This window comes from Protomyctophum bolini, assembly GCF_963924005.1.
Source record: "Protomyctophum bolini genome assembly, chromosome: 7".
In the NCBI taxonomy this organism is placed as follows: Eukaryota; Metazoa; Chordata; class Actinopteri; order Myctophiformes; family Myctophidae; genus Protomyctophum; species Protomyctophum bolini.
This window is the reverse complement of record NC_137868.1, coordinates 47,094,611-47,117,111: the sequence shown is the minus strand read 5'-3', so window position 1 is coordinate 47,117,111 and position 22,501 is coordinate 47,094,611. Positions and strand designations below refer to the sequence as shown.

Genomic DNA, 22,501 nt, shown 5'->3' with positions numbered 1-22,501 from the left:
AGCTATGAAAATATCCACACGTCTGCTTTGTTTACCATTGGTCCGATATCTCAAACCCTCACCCTAACCCTAACCTCCCATGGGGCAACACACCTAAACCTAACCTTAACCCTCTCCCAACCCTTAACGCACACCTCACCAACCTTAATCCGGTCGTCTTAATGCACCCCTCACCAACCTTAATCCAGTCGGACCAAAGTATGCCTCCCAGTTGGACAGTAACAAATGAAGCAATCATGAACAAACGTTTAGGAACAAAAATCCTGGACTTCAATTCATTGACATAATGTCAATAGAAACTGAGATTAGGGGTTTTCTTCCTGATTGTTTGTTCATGATTCTTCACCAGTTACAATTACTCAAATAAGAAGCAATTATTGACAGAAAAATGTACAGCAATTTAAACAAAAATATTTACAATGTACTATACATTTCACATGTTGATGTTGTATTATTCAATGTATTCCAAAAATGTTTCGGATAAAAAAAACAAAAAAGAAAACTAGATGGCCTCAGCGTTCCTAGTTTGAATCTTACAATAATTTTGCAGATGTTAATACAGTAGGTATCCCAGTCCTACAGGGCAATAATGTTTCTTGTTGTGCTTCCTATGTCTCTGAGCCGGTCGGCCACACAGTTTACAGAGGGTCGGATTGTGACACGGAGGCTCTCCAAACTGAGGCCAGGAGCGTGTGGAGGGTCCAGCAGTAGCGGGGGTGGGCATTTTGAGCCGCCAGGAGGGGCCGGCAATAGCGGTCTTCACTGAAGATGCTCTCCTGTGCCCTCTCCTGGTGGTCATGGTGGTGGTAGAGGTGGCAGGGGTATTTCTTATAGGCTGTGGCAGTAGCACGCAGGGTGGTGCTGGTGGTTGAGACCAGGAGCGTGTGGCGGGATCAGCAGTGGGAGGCATTATGAGCAGTCTGTAGGGGCCAGCCGTGGCAGAGGCAGACATTCTGAGTTGCATGGAGGGATCGGCAGCTGGGCTTGCCAGAACGGCAGGCATCGTGGGGGCGCCGGCAATACCAGGGTTCACTGTAGATGCTGAGAGGAGAATTTTGTGAAAATGGTGATCAGCATTTTCATATTACATGCCTATAGAGCGCCGCAGTCCCTCCCCCTTTCAGAAAAACGAGTGGCCCAGGAAATGAAAACCCAATGCATTCTCCCATCGGCACTTCTTATTTAATTTAGAGACTGTTACGCCGCGGACAAAGCCAACTCGGATCGTGATAAATCATGACAATGAACACAATGTTTTGGGCCGATCAAATAATGTATAAGACGAAAAACAAAACAAATAGTGTTGTCTCCTGACTTCTTTTCTTCTTTCTAATGATTTGATCGGCCCAAAACATTGTGTTCATTGTCATGATTTGTCACGATCCGAGTTGGCTTTGTCCGCGGCGTAACCGTCTTTAAATAAATTAAATAAGAAGTGCCGATGGGAGAATGCATTGGGTTTTCATTTCCTGGGCCACTCGTTTTTCTGAAAGGGGGAGGGACTGCGGCGCTCTATTGCAGAGGAAATCATATGGCCTTGAGGAAATCAGACGAAAAACACTAATTATTCAGGAAAGTTGTAAATTGGTCAGATTTGACAGGAACGCTACACGAAGGTTAATCGTTCTTTAATTGTTATTTTTAGCGGTGCATGATGCTCCAACATATGACCATGTGTGTTTATGTCTATATCCGCACAATGTTTGTTTGTCCATTTGTCTATATCAACTATAACAACAGCTGCAGCCACCTAGTGAAAAATACCTCTTATCAACAGGGCTGCACACAACCTTTTTGGTCTAGTACTCAGAGGAGCACCTGGAGGAGTTACTTGGTGCTGCTAATATGCGGCGACCCGTCTCGCCGGATGGATAAAAGAGGGATGCATGAACAACTTAAAGCAACACGATATTTATTGGATAAGTGGGGACTGGGGAGTCAATGGAGAGTATTGCAACTCTAGATTCATCCCATTATTATTTAAATTGCAGCTATAGGTCCATGTGTATTCCAGCCCTATATGCATATTCTAATACAAACTTCTTAATAAGGATAATATTAGCATCAAAGCAATATTTAGATAAAAAAAAATATATATAGCCGATCTACTAGCTCACAACGTGTTGCGGAGGCGACACGTTGTGAGCTTGCAGATCAGCTATTTGTTTAACATATGACGACGAAGCATACGTCAGGCTTCCCTTTTGTTTGTAGCCGAGGCGATGTACACAGTCAACACAGAGTCAGACACACATGGCTCCTCTGTGCAAAATAAACAATGTACACTACCCAACCTCACGATAATAAGGGACAGTATGTCGGGACACGCTGTTGTCATGTTGATAAGCTTCATGTTGTGCAGCAGCAGTGCCAGTCCGCAATGCTTTGCACTCCTCCCACTCCACTATGTCGGAACTATAAAACCTGTACCCGTCGGTGGCCGGTGCCTAGGCTGTGAGAGACGGCATCGCACACGAGCAACTTGCTCCAGCACCCGGAAAACAAACACAAACACAGCGGCGAATGGGAAGGGTGCAAAGCATCCAAAGCATGCCCTTTTACAACTTTTACTTTTTAGTTCGCACCACATCTGAAACGGAGAAGCCGGACCATTTGTGTCAGTAGTAAACTCGTATCCTCCTGTCAACCGCCATCCTCCCAGCATTGAGCAGCATGAATTTTGACGACCATGCTCACTGGCGCACCACTTATGTGCAGCCCTGTCTATTAAGACGTAAAACACTATAGTAATAGGCCCTATTTTCATCAGAGCTGAATCGCTAAACTGCTTTTCTTTTTACGATTTTGAAAAATATTAAAGTTGTTCAACTAGACGATCTACATCAATACGTTGTGAGCTTGTAGACCGGCTATTTGAAAGATTACAAAATGTTTTACAACATAGTAAAAAAGGCAAAGAAATGTAGCGATAAAGTGTTTAGCACTGGCGATAATTGGGCTCTGTGTGTCTTGCTGAGACCTACTACATAATGTGCTGTCATCATTTGATCGTCCAAACAACACAAGTCAGCACACAGTGAACAGCTATAGAGATCGTGCAGCTTGTCAGAACTTTATTGCATACATAGAAATGGACACACCTTAAAACAAAACTGGACAGAGACTAGTGTATGTGACATCACATTATAGCATTTAGGTCAGTTTACGTACCGATTTAACCCATTCTGACCTGAGATCAGATTCATACGAGGTTTCCACTGGACACAAACTGGTCTGATTAACCCATTCTGACCTGAGATCAGATTCTAAAAAATGTCAGTCGTTCTTCGATTTTTCAAAAATAGCAGACCTACAAGCTCGTAGCGCGCCACTCGGTGGCGCGCTATGAGCTTGTAGATCTGCTATTTTTCAATAGCTAAAGCATAACATGATGCCAACACCAAAACGGGTTCCCGTTCAGAATGGGTTAAGCTCTGATGTTTACTGTAAGTGGTATTGGCGGATTGCTACTGTGGCTTTAACATTTTAGATTAAGATGTTTCTCTTCTGCTGAAAAAGGAAGTTATGCGTGAAGACAACGAGTATGTTTGGTCACATAATGTTGGCAATACCAAAAAAAGAGTAAAGCAATACAACAGCGACACAAGAACTAAGTCAATCATGGTGAATGTATGGATTGAAATAAATTGCCCATAAGAAGTATCATAATACTATTGGCATCCAGCAACAAATTTGTATCAGTCCTCGTGTGCACCTGTAGAAAATAGTTTTGACTGAATCTAGATCACAATCTGTGTATTTCTTCCTTGCACGACTCCTGGCACAGTCACATATGAGACACTTTGACTAGTTGTTGCCACAAACTGTAAAGGGCTTTCCCCCTGCATGTATCCTCATGTGTGATTTTAGAGTACTCCTCTGAGTACAGCTTTTTCCACAAACTGTACAAGTAAAGGGTTTTTCCCCTGTGTGTATCCTCATGTGTATTTTTAGTTTAGTCATATGAGAAAAGCCTTTGCCACAAACTGTACATGTACAGGGCCATTCCCCTGTATGAGTCATCATGTGTGTTTTTAGATTACTCGTGTTAACATGGCCTTTGCCACAAACTGTACACGTAAAGGGTTTTTCCCCTGAATGAGTCATCATGTGTGTTTTTAGATTACTCGTGTTAACATGGCCTTTGCCACAAACTGTACAAGTAAAGGGTTTTTCCCCTGAATGAGTCAACATGTGTGATTTTAGATTACTCCTCTGAGTACAGCTTTTTCCACAAACTGTACAAGTAAAGGGTTTTTCCCCTGAATGAGTCAACATGTGTGATTTTAGGTTACACCGGAAGCCTTTGCCACACACTGTACACGTAAAGGGTTTTTCCCCTGTATGAGTCATCATGTGTGTTTTTAGATTACTCGTGTTAACATGGCCTTTGCCACACACTGTACAAGTAAAGGGTTTTCCCCCTGCATGAGTCAACATGTGCTTCTTCATATGTATCTTATTACTAAACATTTTGCCACAATCTGTACAACTTAAACCTTTCTTCCCTGTGTCTCTCCTCATGGAATGAGTTTGTTTAGATGATTTCACATCTTGGGACAACTTGTTTCTGTCTCCATTAAAGGTTTGTGTCAAATGTGACTTAAGTGTTTTTAAAGCGGACTGATTGACCACCCTGGTCTCCTCCTCACACTCATCACTGTCTTCAGTAATGTCAGATTCAGAATGGTGTGAAGAGAGAAGCTGGTCATTACATGTTGACTGTGTAGTTCCACAGTCCTCTACATCAGCTTGTGTTTCCATGTGTTCAGTCGAGGTGCTGGCTACAGGCTCTGTATCTGTGTTTACATCATCACCTTCACTTTTCACTGATAGTAATGTCAACGCTGAACCACCAGCCTCCTCTGGTCTTTGAAGTAGCTCCTCCTGTTCATCTTTAATGTGTGGAGGTTCTGGTTCCTCCTGGACCAGACTGGGGCTCCTCTCCTGCTGTTCAGGTGAAACATCCTCTATACACACAGGGAGGTGCAGGAAGTCTAGATACGATGAGAAAACAATGAATGTTTCAACTTAAAAAAGACCTTTGATTGTCCCATTGATCAGACAGCTGTACACACATGCACCTGCATGCACACGCACACACAGCAATCGCGTGCAAACATAGTGGAAATAAACCCTCTACCAGCTCACAGTGTGTTGCTGTGAGTGTGTATATCTTCTATTTTCACCATGTATGATTTTTTTGAGGAACATTATAACTTTGATGACATGCCCAAAACAGGGATTGATCAAAACACTTATTACTCTGGGGTGGGGGTGTCTCAGAAGGTATAGTGGCTGCTTGGGAATCAGAAGGTAGGGGGTGTGTCTGTCTGTGTGTGCTGGTTATGTACATACATACATACTTGACATACATCATATGTAAAGCACAGTGTAAAAAGGAGGTAGCATAACATTTCCCAGCTTGATTGGCTAGGTTTTTTTTAATAAATATTGTGATCATAGTTCTTATGGGTTCAAATCACTTCTGGAAGAAGTGGGGAAATGATATATGCCGGCAATTAAAGGCAATTAAAAAAAAGTTAGCTCAATGCAATAAAAGATAATTTTAAATTTTAAGAGAAAAGAGGGAGATGCAGAAGCTGATAAAGTGGTTAAATAATGTTTTGAGACATGGTGGGGCGCAAGTATGTCTGTATAATCCAAAGTGTCTCTTTCACTTGATAGTCTTAAAAAAATAACTATCTCACTGTCTACTAGGGGTGTGCATCTCTCCCTTACAAGACGATTCGATACGTATCGATACTAGGCATGTGAATCTCGTCTCATCTCACGATTCGACACGCATCTCGATGCACTGCCAGCGATACGATACATTAGAGATACATGGAATCCCCTGGCGATACGATGCGATACGATTCTCCCTCTTCCCGATGCGATAACCATTTAGTTAAAATCAATGCGATACGATGCGATTCACCCCTCTACCGATACGATGCGATTTGATGGCGATTCATCACAATAGAAAGGATTTATATTAAAGCTCTATTAATTTCCCAAAACATGTCAAAATGCATTACATTTAAATTCAAAGCAATTTATTGTTTTACTGTAGGTTAGTATTATAGCTCTGCATCTCAAACAACCCAATTTATAGAATTATGTAAGTAAACAAAGGGTCTGCTCTCTGCTGGTTATTGTGGAATTGTTAGATTACTAATAATCATAGGCTATAGTATAATAATTATATCTCAAAGGTCAATTTGAGGTTTTGAGTATAGAGGGTTCAAGAGATTAAAATGTAATAGCCTATGTAATAGCTCAATTAATGTTACCAACATATAAATAGAAAATAAACAAATAAACAAAACAAAAATGACAGGTCACTTGTAGTGCTGTCAAACAAGTAGTTTAATCTGCAACACAGTTTTATAATATAATTGCCTATGTATAGTGGGGGTCCCTGCTTGATCTCTCACTCTCAGCTAAGTGGTCCTTGGCTTGACCTAAAAAACATTGAAGACCCTGGCCTGCATGTATTATAAACGTTATAAATACATAGCAGATGTACAAGCTCACAACGCGTCTCATGCACGCCCCGCTGTGAGCTTGTGGATCTGCAATTTTAGGCGTGCGACACCGTCTTGCTGCAGAATATAAATAAGGCTTCTATCCCAGAAAATAGCAGGGGAAAGCTTGACAGTGGAAAGTTGTGGAACGGTTGTAAACGACTTTAAACGCAAGCAGTACACCCAGCTGTGGCGTTGTTGTTGTTGTACACGTGTGTGCAGACTGCAGAAGCTTTCTTTAATTACAAATTGATGATCGCGAGTCGCGACGCAGATTCGCGTCGGAGAATCAGCTAGAACAGCTGTGGAGTGTGGATCATTAGCAGCACGCAGCGCTACAGTGAAAAGTCAACTGATCGACGGACAGCTATTTTATAAAGCTAAAGGTTGTGCTTCCTTTGTGCGTGGGGCTCACTTCTGTTCGTCGCGGGTGCTCTTTATTGTCTGTTTGTTGTCTCAACGTGTCTACTCTGCACCGTCGTACGGTAGCTTCTGTTTACTGACTGCGTGCTCGCAGCGCACAGCCGCACACTGTGCGGAGCTGGCTGCGAGAGACCTTTTTTTTCCTTCCTTTTCTGATGGTACGTTCAATGCGCCTCGGAAACACAGGATAGGGTGAAATTTACCATGAAAAAACAGTGCAACCACGGATTTTACCGACGCAAGCACTCCGCGAACGATGCATCGAGATTTCACCCGTCAATTTTACCGAGACACAGTGAATGAACCGATTCACTCGCATCGCGCACGTCATAATCGATGTATCGATACGTATCGATTATTTTCCACATGCCTAATCGATACGCACGGGCTACGATGCAATTCGGAGACATTACATTTTATATACAGAACGATTCGATTCAGTCCAAATCGATGCGATTTCGTGGAATTTAGTGGAATTTGATGCGATTCGATACAATACAGTGTGATCTGACACATTTAACCTTTTTTAGATTTTTTATTTGAAGCTAGATATATAAAGAATAGGTTTGGGTAGGGGTGGGCGATATGGACAAAAGTTTTATCACAATATTTTTTCAAGCTTATCACGATACACGATATTATCACAATATTTTCACGCATGTTTTTTTATGGTTATTTTTCAAGTTACTTAACAGTACAAGGTAACAATAATTTAAGAAATACCATTTTGACTGTATTTAGACATTTAAATACCATGAGAAACTCCTCATCGGTATGTGCACGAGCACACACACACACACACACACACACACACACACACAATTATAATGTAGCTGTCAGCAGAAACCGCTTGTCGTCATTTTTTATATTTTATGTCTTGCAAATGTATGCTCTACCATACTATAGCATCACACAAAAGCAACAGAAATAGCAGATCCGCAAGCTCTGCTTATCGTCTCTGTCGGGTGGAAATCCCATATGTCCAAAACTGTTAAAGGGACACTTCACCCTTTTTGCAAAAAAATATATTTTAATGACGTTTAGAAGCTTTAGATCACTTTCCTGGGGGTATTTATGTGTGTAATATGTGGTTTAAGATATTTTAGATTGTAGCAGTGAGCCTGTTGTCTCTGATGTCATGGACACTGGTCTCACTACCTTCCTGGACTACAATTCCCATAATTATTTTGTGCACTGCTCCTCCTTGTGGATAGGGGGGAGAGCTGTCTTACTGAGACAACATGTAGTCCAGGAAGGAAGTGAGCCCAGTGTCCATGACATCAGAGACAACAGGCTCACTGCTACAATCTAAAATATCTAAAACCACATATTACACACATAAAGACCCCCAGGAAAGTGTTCTAAAGCTTCTAAACGTCATTAACATATCTTTTTTTGCAAAAAGGGTGAAGTGTCCCTTTAAGGATTCAAATTAAAAAAGGGCTAAAGTAGCAGATCTACAAGCTCAAATCACTTCACTCACACATCTCGAGCTTGTGGATCTTCTACTTTTGGTGCTTTTGTGTCACGCTGTAAATAGGTTTTCAATGTAATGGGTCCCGGGATGCACAGGTGGTCATTCAACTTTTTGAGGGCACAAGGCCAAGTGCCAGGGCATGAAGGCCATCAATTAAAACAATGATTTTAAGTCCCCGGTCATCATTATTTTAGCTTAAAAGGTTAAGGATGATTACATTTTTTTAAATTTAAAGGCGAACATTGGTTCAGAACAGTGCTTCTTAAATAAATAATCACAGCTTTAAATAACAAAATATAAGTAGCTACTGTTAGCAAATATTGTAAACATGTCTGTAACATGGGGTCCCAGTGCAGAGATGAAAATCATAATGAAAAGGCCTGGGACCCTGTCACCCTGGGCTAATTCATATACATTTAATTTGGGGGTCCTTCAAATTAAAATGGTTGAGGATCACTGGATTAAACTGAGTTAATTCACAGAAAATACAATGACAGACAGCCTACATTCATTTGTATAGCCCTATGTTTCTGTTCTGCCTCGTCTGTTTTTGTTCTGATAGTATTGCGCTGGAAGTAGCAGATCTACAAGTTATCTACCCGTCACAATGCACAGGGCTTTTGACCGATCCAGACACACGTGCATCGATGTAGTTGCATCGCTAATGTTAAAATCGATTACCGATTCATATCGATATTTTTTGACACCACTATACTGTCTACTATAAAAGACATCAACTCAAAGCTGGAAGTGCAATGACTACACAGAACTTTGAACTATTTAAAAATGTTAAGGTTTGATCGATTTATGGCTTAATGAAATGAAGGGTTTTTACGCTTTTACGCAGTCTGAGGAATCAGAATGTAGTATGCTTTCCGATGGCGCCTACAAAAAATAAGTCTATGACTATCTTCTCATAAGCCACATCACTCACGACGCACAAAATACCTCCCTGATCTCGTTTTCTATGCATTTTGGTTTTCTTGGGGTAGCGTGGCATTCGTCTGACCGCTCATTAGTCCGACCCCTTACTGTAACTGCACGTTTTGGGGGTTTTGACACGAAATTGGGATACTTTATTTTTTATTTTTTGCACAGAGGTGTCCCTTATTTTAAACTCTGGGAGTTAGTCCTACAACAGAAGAGAATTAAAGAAAGATACTTACTGGTGTCTAGGTGGTCTTCAGGTTCCAGTTTAACAGAAACAGTCCTGGATGGTTGTGGAGAACTCATCGTCACCTGCAGGCTGGACTCGACACACTGGTCTGGAATGAAGGAATAGAATAAGGACGTTGATGTATGTATGTATTTGGTTAAAATGGGTAGGGTTTAAAAAAAAGGCAAGAGCTTGCTCTGGTGCACTGGCCTAAAAGTGGGTCCTTAAAAACTGCTAAAACTTCTGAAATGTAGGTACTGTATGTAGATATGTACGTATGTATGTATGTGTGTAGTATTTAAAAGGGGGGCTTTTTTGTAAAAAGCCCAGCCCACCATACCTTCATATATTTAAAACTAATCCAAAATAGGGTTACCAGTGAAGGGCAAAATGCCTATTCACTGGGGACTATGCAAGGCAGAGGCGTCCACCCCCGAGTCCAAGTTAGGCTAGACCGCATACCTAACATGTATGTATGTATGTATGCATGTATGTAGGCTATGTATGTATGTATGTATGTATGTAGCCCCTCTCGGAACCCCCTGGGTCAGCCCAATCGATTCGTGCCGAACCAGGCTACCCATGGGGTCCCTGTGCGTTACTGTGTTTTCGTATTGAAATGATAGAACGCGGACATAAATATCGTCGGATACGTCATGTCTGCGCCGTTTGAGGGCTTCTTTTCGTTTGAGTTATTCTGAATGTGTGAACTATAAGTACCGCTGCGAATTCTCCTGTGCTGCGGAAGCCGTTAAGTATTTTTAATCTACGGTATGTTTGACCGATTTTGAAGCTTTGATTCCTCTCTTCCTTCCTTGTTTATTTACCGTTTATTGTACGGTTGGCTTGAGCATGGCTGTACGTTCCTGCCTCTGATCTGCTCTGTCATAGCTATAGCCACTAGCTAGCCAGATAGGCGGTACAATGAGGTGTCAATAAACAAGGTAGGAAGAGAAGAATCAAAGTGACCAAATCGGTCAAACCAAAAAAATACTTAACGGCTTCCGCAGCACAGGAGAATTCACAGCGGTATGTATAGGTACAGTTCACACATTCAGAATAACTCAAACGAAAAGAAGCCCTCAAACGGCGCAGACACGACGTATCCACGGTATTTATGTTTATTTATGTCCGCGTACCCGGTGGCAGGGTAGAGGTGGAATAGGACCCCATGGCTACTGGGTCTCCAAAATGTCAGAAACTTCAGTACCATTGGGTTCCGCTTGTAGGGCTAGTAGTATATATGTAGGCTATGTATGTTCCCGTTTTACCTCCTTTATGGTGAATTCCTGTTCGGTTATTTGGCTGTATAAAAGTGTCTATACGTCTCTAAATGTTTTGATGAATTGAACAAGGTGGACCGTCTTGTAAACAAGTGTATTGGGTCGTGCACTCACAGTTAACACTTTGACAAAGACTGTTTGTATTGAGTTTGTGCTTGAAATGTACTGTAATTCTGCAAACTGTTAATACATATTTCAATCAATCAATCATACGTTTGAACTGCAACTTAAATAACAAACCTGCTCCGTGTAGTTTGACGTGTGGCTGTAAAATCACGTCCAGCAGTTTGTCTTGTCTATCCAGTAGAGTTACTAGTGTCTCTATCTCTCTCTGAAAGAGGCTGCACATGAACTGTTCCACCGAACTGAGGCGCTCGTTGACAACACACGATATGTCCTCTCTCGCCGACGCCATGTATTCATTTATCGACAACTGTAGAGACTCTATTTGAAACATATTCACTCGTTTTTGAGACATTTTTCCGCACGCTCTTTGTTGCTCTGCTCACTGCGTGATACCAAACGGCAAACGCAACTGATAAACAACAAACAACAAGAAGGCCAAGAGGCGCATTAACTTCCGGGTCAACACAGTTCCTTATTACCGATCGCCCCCTGGTGGAAGAAAGTAATATTTAAAGCCTGTCGAAGTCGCCCTAAAATGTCCTTTGTAGGCATACACACACACACACACACACACACACACACACACACACACACACAAGCTACTTATGTATTTTTGTCAGACAGACATGTTAATGCATGGGTGGGCACTGGGGGTGGGTCAATGGCAAGGTGCCAACCTTGAATGGGTGATCACCCATTCATCAGATGATGGGGGAATTTCCAGAATGACAGCCAGCATAATGTTGTTTCTACAGTTCATGATTCATGCATGGTATAATTTGTTATTCATCCATCCAATGAATGTTTCAGATTTGCAAAGCAGATCATGCTTGAATCACCACAAGTGTTGGTCAGTAATAGGCTAGTAGGCCTATATATAAATTACTTTCCCAAAACAGTTATAGTATGCGGTATGCCTACGTAACACTGATCACCTGAAACAAGTTTCCCCGGTTGGACATAGCAGAGAAGGAACCCTCCATCAGGGGAGGCAGGGAAGATCTTTGAAACAACACAAATCTGGTAGGCCTACAAGGCTCCTTGGCACACAACATTTTCAGATGGGGGTTAGGGGCCACATTTCAAATGTGGGAATCAATGACATGAAAACCAGGAGGAGATCCTGGGCCCTATTCTCATCAGTGCTATTAACAAAGAAGTTTTGGAATAAGGGGTTTAGCACTGGGGTCCCCTGTCACAACAAAATTAACTGCATTTGCTGGTCAAACATGCAGATAATTTTGTCTTACTTTTCCTTTTACCGTTTTCCCGATTTAGCTGTGTTAATTATTCCTCCCCACACACACATTATCTGTGTCTTCACTGCTGTTGTATCTTACTGACTAACCATGGGATGTTGCTCTCTGTCTGTGTCCGTCTGCACCATGGGGACCGCTACCGATGTCCGTCAGGATAGTTAGTTTATTTATCTCAGTCATGTTTAAACAATGCAGTTGAACATACAGAATGAGGGTTACAAATACTTATCCCGTAAAGATACAGGAAACCAAAAGAACAGAAATGAAGAATCAACAGAAGCTAAAGTAAAACTGGTTTTCTACAATGCTGTGTTGTGCTTCTTAAATATCAATTATAACAAACAAAAAAATGGCTTGTATGCCCCTATACTTATATATTTGTATTTATATATGATAGTATATTATATTGTTTTTTTAATATACTATATGCATATATATTAAAGCAATTCTATATATTTGTCAATTATCTTAGCTTTATAGGAAGAAACACATTATAGATAAGGATAGTTCCCAAACAAACGGAACGTCATAAGGCACAGACTGAACGCGAGAAAAGTCTCTCCCCCTCTATCGCAACGGTTGCTGGGTGGCTGGGTATGAGCACGGAAACAGCATGGTTGTTTTTCACCACCTGTGCGCAACCTAACGCACACACAAACACACACACACACACACACACACACACACACACACACACACACACACACACACACATATTAACTGTAATGCTTTCGGGTGTGCCAGTACAGTACAGTGACAGTACAGTAGAGGGACCGCCACACGGTAACTCTGTCATTTCTCAACCGTTTCTGATGCGGGGCAGCACGCTGGAACTGGCCTGCCCCCCTGGGCGCATTCCTGGGGATCTGGAACTCCCCCCCCCCCCCAGGAACCCCCACACAGAGTTGCACCACTCACTTCACACGGGTGTGATTTTTTTCTCATTGTAAGGATTTTGACCAGGCATAAATGGATTTGTACAAGCGGACGCCTTATTGTAGATACGCCACTGCATGTATGCCTAAGAAGGAATAATACAGTAATACATACTACAGTAACAGAAATAATGAACACTATCAAAACATGGACATACATTTTTTGCTAAGAAAATATTCGCACAACAAATGAAGCAATCATGAACAAACATTCAGGAACAAACATCCTGGACTCTACTCATGCTCAGCAGCATCAGTTTTATTCAAATTTCAAACTGATGCTGCTCAGCAAGAGCAGATATTAGGATTTTTCTTCATGAGTGTTTGTTCATGATTCTTCACTATTTACAATTTGCCAAATAAGAAGCAATTGTTTACACAAGAAACATGTATAGGGTAAAATGGCCACATTTGCAATATACTATGTACATCTGTATGCATTTCACAAATATCTACATGTTGTCAACAGCAGAGGTGAAGTTTTCATAGCTGCCGAACACTCTGTTGTTCAGACGTGCGGAGCTTGACTTCATTGTTACAGGGCAATACGTTTTCTTCTTGTATTTTCTATGTCTCTGAGCCGGTCGGCCACACAGTTTACAGAGGGGCAGTCTCGAGTAACACCGTGACAATTCTGTCAGTTCCATCTTCTTACGCTTTCGGTAAGTAGACTTCCCCCAGGACAGATGACTGCCCACACCAGTTTGAGCACCGGGTGTTGTGGGCATAAGTGGAGGGGCTGATGTAGGTCGGTCAGCAATCCCTGTGGTTGTTGCCCAACTGGCAGGCATTATGGCTTGTGTGGAGGAAAGGTCAGAAGTGCCAGGGGTTGCCTGACTGACAGGCATTATGGGTTGTGTTGAGTTACGATCTAAAATGCCAGAGGTTGCCTGACTGACAGGCATTATGGGTTGTGTGGAGGAAGGGTGGACAATGCCTGGGGTTGCCCGACTGGCATGGATTATGGGCCGTGTGGAGGGCCCAACGACAGGCAGTGGCAGTAGTGCACGAGGCAGTAGTGGTGTTTGAGGCCAGGAGCGTGTGGAGGGGCCGACAGTGACAGGGGCGGGCATTATGAGCCGCGAGGAGGGGCCGGCAATGGCGGGCTTCACTGAAGCTGCCGGGAGGAAGGGCACAGGTCTGGAGGTGATGGTGGTAGAGGTGGCAGGGGTATTTCTTATAGGCTGTGGCAGTAGCACGCAGGGCGGCGGTGGTGGTGGTTGAGACCAGGAGAGTGTGGCCGGATCAGCAGTGGGAGGCATTATGAGCTGTGTGTAGGGGCCGGCCGCGGCAGAGGCAGACATTCTGAGTTGCCTGCAGGGATCGGCAGCAGAAGAGGCAGACATTCTGAGTTGCGTGGAGGGATCGGAGGCTGGGTTTGCCTGAACGGCAGGCATCGTGGAGGCACCGGCAATACCAGGGTTCACTGTAGATGCTGAGAGGAGAATTGAGTGAAAACGGTGATCTCTAGATGACAGAGGAAATCATAAAGTCTTGAGGAAATGTAAAACCAACTATTATCTATTTATTTAACTAGGAAAGTTGTAAATAGGTCAGGAGTTGAACGGAACATTAAAGGAAGGTTCATCATTGTATGTTGTTATTTTTAGCGGTGCATGATGCTTCAATCCATGTGTGCTTACTGACATCTCTAGTTTACTATCACAATGTTTGTTTGTCCAAAATGATGTAGCACAGCAACAACAGCCGCTGCCACCGGGCGGTGCTGTTGAGCAGGGATTTAACATTGTTCCATCAAAGGCAGTGCTCACATTGCACTGGGTGTGATTTGATTTTGTAAATGCGTTTTGTAATATGTTTATGTGTGGACCCCAATAAGACTTACTGACTTCCATGTCATCAACTAATGGAGATAATTTTCAAATAAATACATATATGTGATATTGAAGGTAACAAATCGAAATTAAACACACAGGTGAATTGTAGGCAGTTTAAGTGAGTGGGAACAGGGTTTTGTATAACATTAAACATTGATGAGAGATACAACAGAAAATAATAAAACAAAGAACTGAGAGAGCACATGAACATACTTGTGTCCGGGAGGTCTTCGAGTTCCTGTTTAACAGGAGAGGTCTTGGTGTCCGGGAGGTCTTCAAGTTCCTGTTTAACAGGACCAATCCTGGTGTCTGGAAGGTCTTCAGGTTTAACAGAAACGGTCCTGGATGGTTCTGGAGAACTCATCTCCCCCTGCAGGCTGGACTCCACACACTGGTCTGGAATGAAGGAATAGAATAAGGAATAAGTACTTTGATCATGATGATTGTTGATGAAGGTTGATTCAGAGGTTGAGGGGTGTAAGGAAGTGTTTTTCTTTTTTTTTTAACATAGGGCAAAAGTTTTTCAAAAGTTTTGATATTTCCATACCATTCCATATCTAAACAATAATTTAATTATATTTTCTAATATAATTATATGGAACTGACTCAAAAAGTTTTGAAAAGGTGATCCTACTGGTAAGCAGAATGACGGAACTGCACAGTGGAGGAAGCCGTTATAGCCAGTACTTGGTATAGCATTGGCCTATAAATGTACATTGTACAGTTTGTGTGTGTAGCATTTAAATGAGTGTGTGTGGCAAGGACTGAAGACAATGACGGGTTACAAATAGAGATGCTCCGATAATACGCCACAGATTGAGATGGGCTGAAATTCACTCCAAATGCCTCGATCTTTGATTGGCAATTTACCCGATCTGGAGAAACCGATCTTTTACACCATTTAAGTGGTATAAATGTCAATCAGATATAGCCTAATATGATTTTGCATCTTTGCGACAGGCCTAAACATTCTCCCCTTCCTCCCCACACAGAAGAACAGTTTTGACGTGGGTATATCATGTGACAGATCAGATTATGATAACATTGGAAATATTCCAATTTTGCCCTTGCGCACATCGGTATCGGCCGATCAGGAGATAAACAATCGGGGCACGGTGGCACAGTTGGTAGTGCTGTCGCCTCACAGCTAGAAGGTCCTGGGTTCGATTCCCACTCGGGGCGCTGTGGGTGCTGGCGGCGTGTTTCCTCCTCCGCGTCATCAGTGCCCATACCCGAAGGCGGGGGTTGGCGAAAGGGCCTTTCTGTGTGGGGTTTGCATGTTCTCCCCATGTCCCCTAGGGTAGGTACCCTCACAAAAACATGCAGTAATCCTGGTCTGCCTCCCCCTGGCCAGCCGGGGCGCCTGATGGAGGGGAAAGGAACTGGTTGGAATAACGTGTTCCTTCCACGCGCTACGTCCAACCAGGGAAACTCCCCCCCTGTCAGGTGTAAAGGAGGAACTTGGGCACTCAAGCATGAAGGAAGAATGAGTTAAGTCCGTTGCTCTCCCCAGGTTGGCGGAGGGTGTGTAGAGCCCAGGATCACATTAGATGATTGACACAGGGGTGAAAAATGGGTTACAAAATCGTGGGATAAAATATATATATAAAAAAAAAGGAGATAAACAATCGGTGAACGGTCCCAAAAAACCTGACCGGAGCATTCCTAGTTACAAAAGAAAATGGCGATCGGAAATGCTGATGTAACTCTGGCCAATGATCTGAACTCCTACTACAGTACGTTTGAGGCTAACAATAGGGACTTTAAGCAACGACGGCTACGACAGTCGGCTCCGGCAGCCAGAAATGGACCAGTGCTCGATACATAAACCTGCTGGCTGTCGCAGCCCTTTCTACTGCGGCAGATCCAACACTTACACGTAGTGTCTACAACGCCATGTTCATAACCATGTTTATTGAAATTATAGCTGTCATACATTTACACCGATTTCTCCATCACCTCTCTTATGCTGTGTAATGTGTTGAAGAAATAACACTAATACCATATGTCATATTAACGAGGTTTATTAAAACGGTTTTAGAATAACACAGATTGCTCCAGCACCTTCCTCTTTCCACTGCTGTTCATGTCCAGTGCATGTAAGAATTAAGCAATATCGGCAAGTTGGCTGACGTGCGACAAAAAAGTGTTTGTTTACACCATGGGAACCAATGTCGCCGTCGCCTGTTTGCTTAACAATTTTGACAGCAACGGCGTCATAGCTGCCGTACTTCCGCCTAGCGGAGACGTCCTGAAAACCGCTCAAAGTCCCTAATGCTGGTGCCAGCTCAGGTGTGAATAAAATAAGCAGGGCCGCGTAGTCCGACACGCTAGCTTAAATTGCTGAGCAGGAAGTGAGGGAGGCGCTGACGACATCGTTAGGCGGATCATCAAGAGTGTGCTCTCCCAGGTACTGCACACTCTGCCTTTATGGACTATACCCCTTTCCCAGGGCATTGTACCTGATGGCCGTGGTTATATGCCTAAACCTAACCTCACAAAAACTATGCCTAAACCGTCCTTAACCTTTTTTTTTTCCTTTTTGGAAAAAATATGGTCCAATACATATGACTGTGCTGTACTATTTAACATTTGGGACAAGGTGGTAAGCAGTAAGCAGCTTATATTTTGCATTTGGAGAGCTGCAGGCTTTACTTGTGAAAGTGCAGTGCAAAAAGGGCATACCTAAGACTTGTCGATATAAAAATGTAGACTTGTGGAATCTGGTCTGCATTTGGGATATGTATGTGCAATAAGGGCTATGTGCAATATGGTTATATTTAATGTTTGTTTCCTTCCTACTCATATCATTACTTATTTATTTAAATGACTATACTGCTCATATCTGCAGTTACTACTGTACTTAATATTAATTTATCCTTACTGACATGTTTGCACTTTGGTGAGATGCGGAAATACTTTTTACTGTACTATACTGTACTTGACAATAAATGTAATCTCATCTCATGTCATAATCGATAAATCTACAATAGTCTTAATCTATGGCTAACGAACATGGGTTGTAGATGAAGGTTGAATGTAATTGATTGAATACTGTAACAGTTTAAATGCACAAGCACAGGGCAGATCAACTTATTTGCCTTTTTTTTTTTTACTATTTTGAAAAACATTTTTAAACTGTTCAAGTAGCTGATCTACATCTACACGCTGTGAGCTTGTAGATGGGCTATTTGAACTATTCAAAAATGTTTTTCAAAATATAGAATAGTAAGGGGTAAGGCACTGACGAAAATAGGGCCTAGGTTAGTCTCTTTCGGCACCCTCGGTTAGCTTTTTTGAATTTTGGACGTTTCTACCCTAGGGTCCCTCGTAGCTTATTCCACCCTCTACTAGGACAAATAAAGAGGATAGAGCACGGAGGTGCGGCCCGGTCTCCTGCGGGAGGTTTGCACATGTGCAGTGTAAACAGGAACTGCGATGATGGAGTGTTCCAGCAGAGGTGCTAGAGGTGCATGACCCTGACCCTGAACTGAAATAATAAAAAGGATATAAAAACAGAGAATAGTACAAAGATTTTGTTTTAATTTTAAAAAGTATATAAATTTCATAACTGTGGAAAAAATGTTGTGTATAACAGACTGAAAGATAAAGGACAAGTACATTTACTAAATGTTAATGTTTTTGTATATTTTCTTTTGTGGAATTCTCATGTTCTTTAGTGCGTGTGAGTATGTGTCAAACTTTTATTTTTGTGAAAAAGGAACATGGATACTGTTCATTCAAGTGCTGTGGATGATATAAAACATTTGAAAAGGGAAGGGTGACTGCTGTTTAGTTCTCAACTGTTCTGGATCTCATTATTTACATCACAAGTTATGAGCTTTCCATCTAGCACCTCTGCTGGAACACTCCATCATCGCAGTTCCTGTTTACACTGAGTTTTCTTTTAAGTTTTGCTTCGCTGGAATGCTCTCTTCCTCACTTCCCATGTCCCGCCTCCCACGACAGAACAGCAATATAAACATCCTGCATGTACGCGGTCAGCCAATCAGAGGCAGTAACTAGGAGGTGCAGCTAGCCGGTCGCCGCTCGGGAAGTGGTACAATGTAAAGTCAACAAGGAAGTCAAGGAAGAGAGAGGAGAGATAATTTCAGCGAAGCAACAAGATTAAAAAATAATCGGTTAACGCCGCTTCGCACACGTTGCGGCAGTCTCCTAAAGCTGTATGCATCTTTGAAACATCTGACCAACACTCAAGCGACCGACCAGGTCTCTGTGTACAGAGAGTATGTAAATGTGTAGCCCTACAAGTCAGAACCCAATGGTACTGAAGTTTCTGACATTTTTGAGACTCAGACCATGGGGTCCTATTCCACCTCTACCCTGCCACCGGGTACGCACACATAAATAAACATAAATACCGTCGCATACGTCCTTTCTGCGCTGTTTGAGGGCTTTTGTTCGTTTGAGGGCTTCTTAATGTGTGAACTATAAGTACCTATAAATACCGCTGCGAATTCTCCTGTGCCTTTGTTTGACCGATTTGGTCGCTTTGATTCTTCTCTTCCTTCCTTATTTATTGACACCTCATTGTACCGCCTATCGGGCTAGCTAGTGGCTATAGCTATGACAGAGCAGATCAGAGGCAGGAACGTAGCCACGAACAAGCCAACCGCACAGCGGGAGGCAGTACAATAAACAGTAAATAAACAAGGAAGGAAGAGAAGAATCAAAGCGACCAAATCGGTCAAACAAAAAATACTTAACGGCTTCCGCGCCACAGGAGAATTCGCAGCGGTATGTATAGGTACTTATAGTTCACACATTCAGAATAACTCAAACGAAAAGAAGCCCTCAAACGGCGCAGACACAACGTATCCGACGATATTTATGTCCGCGTTTAAACATTTACATACGAAAACACAGTTACGCACAGGGACCCCACGGGTAACCCGATTCGGCACGAATCGATTGGGCTGACCCACGGGGTTCCGAGAGGGGCTAGTAAATTTGCATCCTATAGAGGGTGGAATAAGCTAAGAGGGACCCTAGGGTAGTGACGTCCACAATTCAGAAGAGCTAACCGAGGGTAGGGAAAGGGGCTAGGCCTAGGTCTGGATAAATCCAAGAAAGTCTATTTGGCTTGTTCAAATATACAATATTGTGTCCTATAGGCATATACAGCTCTTAAAGAAAAGGCATTCGCTATAAGTAGCTACTGCCTCAAACATGTGTAAATGTGTTTAAATGCAGCTTACATAACAAAGCCGCTGCATGTCGTTTGACGTGTGGCTGTAAAATCACGTCCAGCAGTTTGTCTTGTCTCTCCAGCAGAGTTTCTACTAGTGTCTCTATCTCTCTCTGAAAGAGGCTGCACATGAACTGTTCCACCGAACTGAGGCGGTCGTTGACAACAAACGATATCTCCTCTCTCACCGACGTCAGGTGTTCATTTATCGACAGCCGTACAGACTCTATTTGAAACATTTCACCTCCTTTATGAGACATTTTTACACAGTAGGCTACTCTAGCTCGCCTCACGCGACATGAAAAACATAAACAACACGCAGATCCAGTTCCGGGTCAACGTGGTTAAGGCATGCGCAATAGAGGATCTTAGCATTTCGCCCCCTGGTGAAGGAGGTGTGTAAAGGCTCATACATAGTCTGGATTTTCGGTGGTGAACTACAACATGTTTTTACTCACCGCTCAGCTCCGGTGGTCAGCTCACCACCGAAAATCCAGACTATGAATGAGCCTTAACTGTCACTGAACTGTGACAGTGTAGTAGAGTACTATTCAGTGTAGGCCTATACACATTTGTAAAGTGACAATTTAAGGACTTTTAAAAGGAACCCTGGCAACACAAATATGACTTAGAACATTATACTTGCCCTTGCCCTAAATAAAACAAACAACAAAGAAAAAGAAAAACATCTTAAATATTTTATTTATTTCATAAAAAGAGAATCTTTCACTCAATAGGAACTTTGATGTCATGTGTCCATGTGTGGTCTAGCCCTATGGAATGTATGGAATGCACGTTCTAATAAAAAAACAACATACTACTTCCTACGGTTAATGTGAGCATCGAAGCAATATTTTAAATACTTTTTATTAGCGCGTGCATTCCATATATTCCATAGGGCTTCTTGAGTCTTGACCTTAGAGTATAAATATAATATATCACCGAGAGGAAACCCTAGGCGAAATGGACATAGTGGCCTTTGTCACACACGTTACCGGACACACACACACACACAGCTGGACATAATGACATCATCAACTTGCAACAAGAGTGAAAAATGCTCTATTTAGTTAAGGTGTTTTTATTTTACGAGGATAAAACCAGAAAAAGCACTAATAGCTGGGAGGAAATTCGGCGAAAATCATCAAGATTGTGCACTTGGTGACAAGTTTTACATTTTTGGCATGGTGTTAGGTATGGGCATAAGGTTTTCACCCCCCACCACCCCCTGTCCCCGTCCCCGGGCTAGGGCCTGGACAGTGAGGACAAAAGGTGTTAGAGCGGCACGATTACATACAAAGTCAATGCAATTCAATTAATTCTTGTATGAATTAGGTGATAACCAATTTTATTATTGAAGCGCCAAGGACTCATACCAGTGAAACATTTGTTTAAACATGTATGAGAAGTCTGAGCCTAGAAAAAGTAAGTATACACACAAAACACTTGGTTGAATATCGTGTTGAGACCTACAATATAAAGTGCTGATAATCAATAATCCAAATAACACACCGCAGACAAAAAGTACAAAAAGTGTGCACCTTGTCAGCACTTTATTGCATGCAAAATTAATATAAAAGTGGACAAAACTATCCTAACTGTGGACCTACACTGATTCCCATAATATTGTTTTAAATGTAACCTATCAGCTGCAAGTACTGGAAAAAAAACTGAAAAGCAATAAAAGTGAAACATAGCCTAAAACTACAGTCCACTAAAACTTTCCCTCCCATTGACAAGTTACACGAGTTAATTGATAAAGAACAGCTTCCCTCCCATTCACGAGTTATGTTTTCATTGTTTAATTTGCCGTTCGTAATATGTTTTAAGACTTATAGTACGGCAGTTAACCAAACCTATTGTGCATTTTATGACTAAAGCATGAAACTTTCAGAATATCATCTACACACCCCAAGGTTTGATTTTACTTTAGAATTACATTTTTGCACGTTTTGCTCCATTATTTTCCACTATAATAATGTTATGTATAAGTTAAATGGAAGTTTTGTTCTAATGAATTGTCAAGCTTTGTGATGCACAGCGTCAATGCATGATGGAGAATAAGCAAGTCCTTTTTACTATCATTAGCCTACCGGCATATTTATTTGTATCATACAGCCTCTGGCTGTTGTTTTAATTTCAGCGGCATATTCTGGCGCTCTCCAGCATAGAACGTAATGACGTCACATCCTGTGCGTAAACCTTAAGCATACAATACAACACAGTACAAAAAAGGGCACCACCATCAGTAAACTTAACACCCCC

At 42.2% G+C, this 22,501-nt stretch overlaps 2 protein-coding genes across 3 annotated transcripts; both read right to left on the bottom strand.

Annotated features, from left to right (window-relative positions):
• Window positions 1-199: 199 nt before the first annotated feature.
• LOC308318228 (uncharacterized protein) lies at window positions 200-11,382 on the bottom strand. Its single transcript, XM_080767689.1, has 4 exons — window positions 11,110-11,382; window positions 9,597-9,695; window positions 4,818-4,997; window positions 200-1,041 (listed from the first exon to the last, which is right to left on the bottom strand). Exons 1-4 carry the CDS (start codon window positions 11,345-11,347, stop codon window positions 554-556), a joined length of 1,005 nt encoding a protein of 334 aa, XP_080623815.1. The 5' UTR covers window positions 11,348-11,382; the 3' UTR covers window positions 200-553.
• Window positions 11,383-13,161: 1,779 nt separating this feature from the next.
• On the bottom strand, window positions 13,162-20,502 carry LOC308318227 (uncharacterized protein). Of its 2 annotated transcripts, none has more exons than XM_080767687.1 (3): window positions 20,247-20,502; window positions 15,241-15,423; window positions 13,162-14,624 (listed from the first exon to the last, which is right to left on the bottom strand). In XM_080767687.1, the coding sequence occupies exons 1-3, from the start codon at window positions 20,494-20,496 to the stop codon at window positions 13,642-13,644; spliced, it is 1,416 nt and encodes a 471-aa protein (XP_080623813.1). In that variant the 5' UTR covers window positions 20,497-20,502; the 3' UTR covers window positions 13,162-13,641. The 2 variants fall into 2 exon arrangements, with proteins under 2 accessions (XP_080623813.1, XP_080623814.1); XM_080767688.1 differs by having other exon boundaries at window positions 15,241-15,418.
• Window positions 20,503-22,501: the final 1,999 nt, after the last annotated feature.

Bases quoted from the DNA above. Each gene is read 5' to 3' on its own strand.
- LOC308318227 (XM_080767687.1), bottom strand. From the start codon at position 20,496: ATGTCTCATAAAGGAGGTGAAATGTTTCAAATAGAGTCTGTACGGCTG. The intron at 15,424-20,246 runs GTAAGCTGCATT...CCTTCATTCCAG, and splicing joins ACATGCAGCGGCTTTGTTAT to ACCAGTGTGTGGAGTCCAGC. The intron at 14,625-15,240 runs GTATGTTCATGT...TTCTCCTCTCAG, and splicing joins CGAAGACCTCCCGGACACAA to CATCTACAGTGAACCCTGGT.
- LOC308318228 (XM_080767689.1), bottom strand. From the start codon at position 11,347: ATGTCTCAAAAACGAGTGAATATGTTTCAAATAGAGTCTCTACAGTTG. The intron at 9,696-11,109 runs GTTTGTTATTTA...CCTTCATTCCAG, and splicing joins CGTCAAACTACACGGAGCAG to ACCAGTGTGTCGAGTCCAGC. The intron at 1,042-4,817 runs GTGATGATGTAA...TTCTCCTCTCAG, and splicing joins ACTATCAGTGAAAAGTGAAG to CATCTACAGTGAACCCTGGT.